This window comes from Penaeus vannamei, chromosome 17 (genome assembly GCF_042767895.1).
Source record: "Penaeus vannamei isolate JL-2024 chromosome 17, ASM4276789v1, whole genome shotgun sequence".
In the NCBI taxonomy this organism is placed as follows: Eukaryota; Metazoa; Arthropoda; class Malacostraca; order Decapoda; family Penaeidae; genus Penaeus; species Penaeus vannamei.
Genome location: NC_091565.1, coordinates 473,729 through 476,228, shown reverse-complemented (window position 1 = coordinate 476,228; position 2,500 = coordinate 473,729). Strand labels below are relative to the sequence as shown.

General features: G+C 51.0%; 1 protein-coding gene across 1 annotated transcript in view; it reads left to right on the top strand.

The window, feature by feature from the left end:
• The window catches only part of LOC113822399 (sodium- and chloride-dependent GABA transporter ine), a 115,677-nt gene that overhangs the window by 105,149 nt on the left and 8,028 nt on the right, over positions 1-2,500 (top strand). The window contains exon 2 of the mRNA XM_070131697.1: positions 828-985. Within this exon, the coding sequence (XP_069987798.1) occupies positions 828-985 (158 nt within the window). The remainder of the gene's footprint in view (positions 1-827; positions 986-2,500) is intronic.

Here is a 2,500-nt window from a genome sequence, read left to right as displayed (position 1 = left end):
GGAGCGGGCAGGGCAGGAGGGGGAGGACGGGGAAACGCAGGACCTCCTCGAGGTCAGCACCCACGCCTCGACAGCCGCCAAGGACCACCTCGAGGGAGAGAAGAAGCAGGAGGAAGAGGAAGCACTTTTGAGGGAGAAGAGGTAGGCCGAGATAGATCGAGGGAACCTGCACCGCCCGCTGCAAAATGTCTAGATTTTTATTTTCCTGTTTTTGGTTCTCTCCCAACTACCTTCGCTCCTGAGTTTATCTATATATGTATTTACTGATGTTTTTTTTTATTCCTATGTTAAAACATTTTCACTAGTGCTTTATTTTCCCCGTGTGATTGATAAGTGTTTTGTTATTTGTTATGCATGGTCATGTTTGCTGCATCCATGCCTCTCTTTCGTTGGCTTTTTGTCATGTATATATTATGCTTTTTCGCTCTGTGATCCTTGTCTAGGTTGATTAAAGTATGAATTATCTATTTGATTATAATGGAACATTGTTTTGTGTTGATTTTGTTAATATACGAGCTTTAAGATATTTAAGGTGTTATGTTTTTATGAAAATAAAAACACGTTATGAACGATTTGCTTCTCATGAGCATGAAAATCTGCAAATTCAAACGCACAAAGACAAAATAAAGACAAACTTGAAAAGGTTCAGAATTTTGTAGGTGAGCCAAAATGAGATGGTTGCTGTTGTAGTTGTTTGTAGAGACGCGCGCCACGACACAGGCGCTGCTGGCACAACACATACGCGCATGAATGCATGTATCTCAATATATAGCTGTCTCTTCTGTTTACTATCATGCTATCTGACACGCACTTTACTTCACGTGCAGGCATGGACACCAGGAGGACAATGACGGCATGTACGACGGCGCGGAGGCGAGGCAGACGTGGGCCAACAAGGCGCAGTTCGTGCTGGCGTGCATCGGGTACGCCGTCGGGCTGGGCAATCTGTGGCGGTTCCCCTACTTGTGCTACAAGAGCGGAGGAGGTGAGCGCTTCGCCCGGGCGGCACGAAGGGGAAGCGAGGGGGAGTGTCCGTCATGGAAGAGAGGGAGTGGGAGGACGGGATTGGCAGGGCGAGAGGGAGCGGAGTTGGAAGTGAGGGAATAGGAGGAAGGGGGAGAAGGAGAGGAAGGAAGAGGGATAGGGAGATAGGAAAGGGAAGTGAGATGGCAAGAAAACAGAAAATGAGAGAGAGGGTGAACGACAGACAGGCAGACAAAATAACTAAGACGGGAGAGAAAAAGGGACAGAAGCAGAAAGATGGAAGAGGATCAGAGAAAGAATAAAGGGCATAAAAGAGCGAGGTGGAATTAACTTTTACGGGTTTCCAATGAGGAATAAAAGTGGAACCGAGCACCTAAAGTTTCTTTGATCTCCTGAAACGAGAGAGAGAGAGAGAGAGAGAGAGAGAGAGAGAGAGAGAGAGAGAGAGAGAGAGAGAGAGAGAGAGAGAGAGAGAGAGAGAGAGAGAGAGAGAGAGAGAGAGAATGAGAAAGAGAAAGAGAAAGGGAGAGGGAGAGGGAGAAAGGGAGAGGGAGGGAGAGGGAGAGGGAGGGAGGGAGAGGGAGAGGGAAGGGAGGAGAGAGAGGGAGGGAGGGAGATAAGAGGGAGAGAGGGAGAGGGGGAGAGAGGGAGAGAGGGAGAGGGAGAGAGGGAGAGGGAGAGAGGGAGAGGGAGAGAGGGAGAGAGGGAGAGGGGGAAGAGGGAGAGGGAGAGGGAGAGGGAGAGGGAGAGGGAGAGGGGAGAGGGGGAGAGGGAGAGGGGAGAGGGGAGAGGGGAGAGGGAGAGGGAGAGGGAGAGAGAGAGAGAGAGAGAGAGAGAGAGAGAGAGAGAGAGAGAGAGAGAGAGAGAGAGAGAGAGAGAGAGAGGGGGGAGGGAGAGAGGGAGAGGTTAGGGAGAGAGGGAGAGAGGGAGAGAGAGAGAGGAGAAGGAGAAGGAGAAGGAGAAAGGGAAGGAGAAGGAGAAGGAGAGGAGGAGAAGGAGAAGGAGAGGGAGAGGGAGAGGGAGAGGGAGAGGGAGGGAGGGAGAGGGAGAGAGGGAGAGGGAGAGAGGAGAGAGAGAGAGAGAGAGAGAGAGAGAGAGAGAGAGAGAGAGAGAGAGAGAGAGAGAGAGAGAGAGAGAGAGAGAGAGAGAGAGAGAGAGAGAGAGAGAGAGAGAGAGAGAGAGAGCTAGGTAAGAGACTCAGAGACAAAGAAAGAAGGGGTGAAGAAGAGAAGGGGGAGGAGTTAGGGAAAATAAGAGAGGGGAATCAAGGAGACGGGGACAAAAGGAGGTGGAGGAGAGGAAAGAGATAGAGAGAAGTGAGAGGAGGAGAGAGGGAATGAAGGAGAGACGAGCGAAGGGGGCGAGGGAGAGGAGAGAGAGGGGGCGGGGCGGAGAAAGGTTAAGGAAGAGAGAGAAGGGGTGAGAGAGAGAGAGACAGAAAGAGAGAGATAAGAGACAGACAGACAGACAGACAGACAGACAGACAGACAGACAGACAGACAGACAGACGGACGGA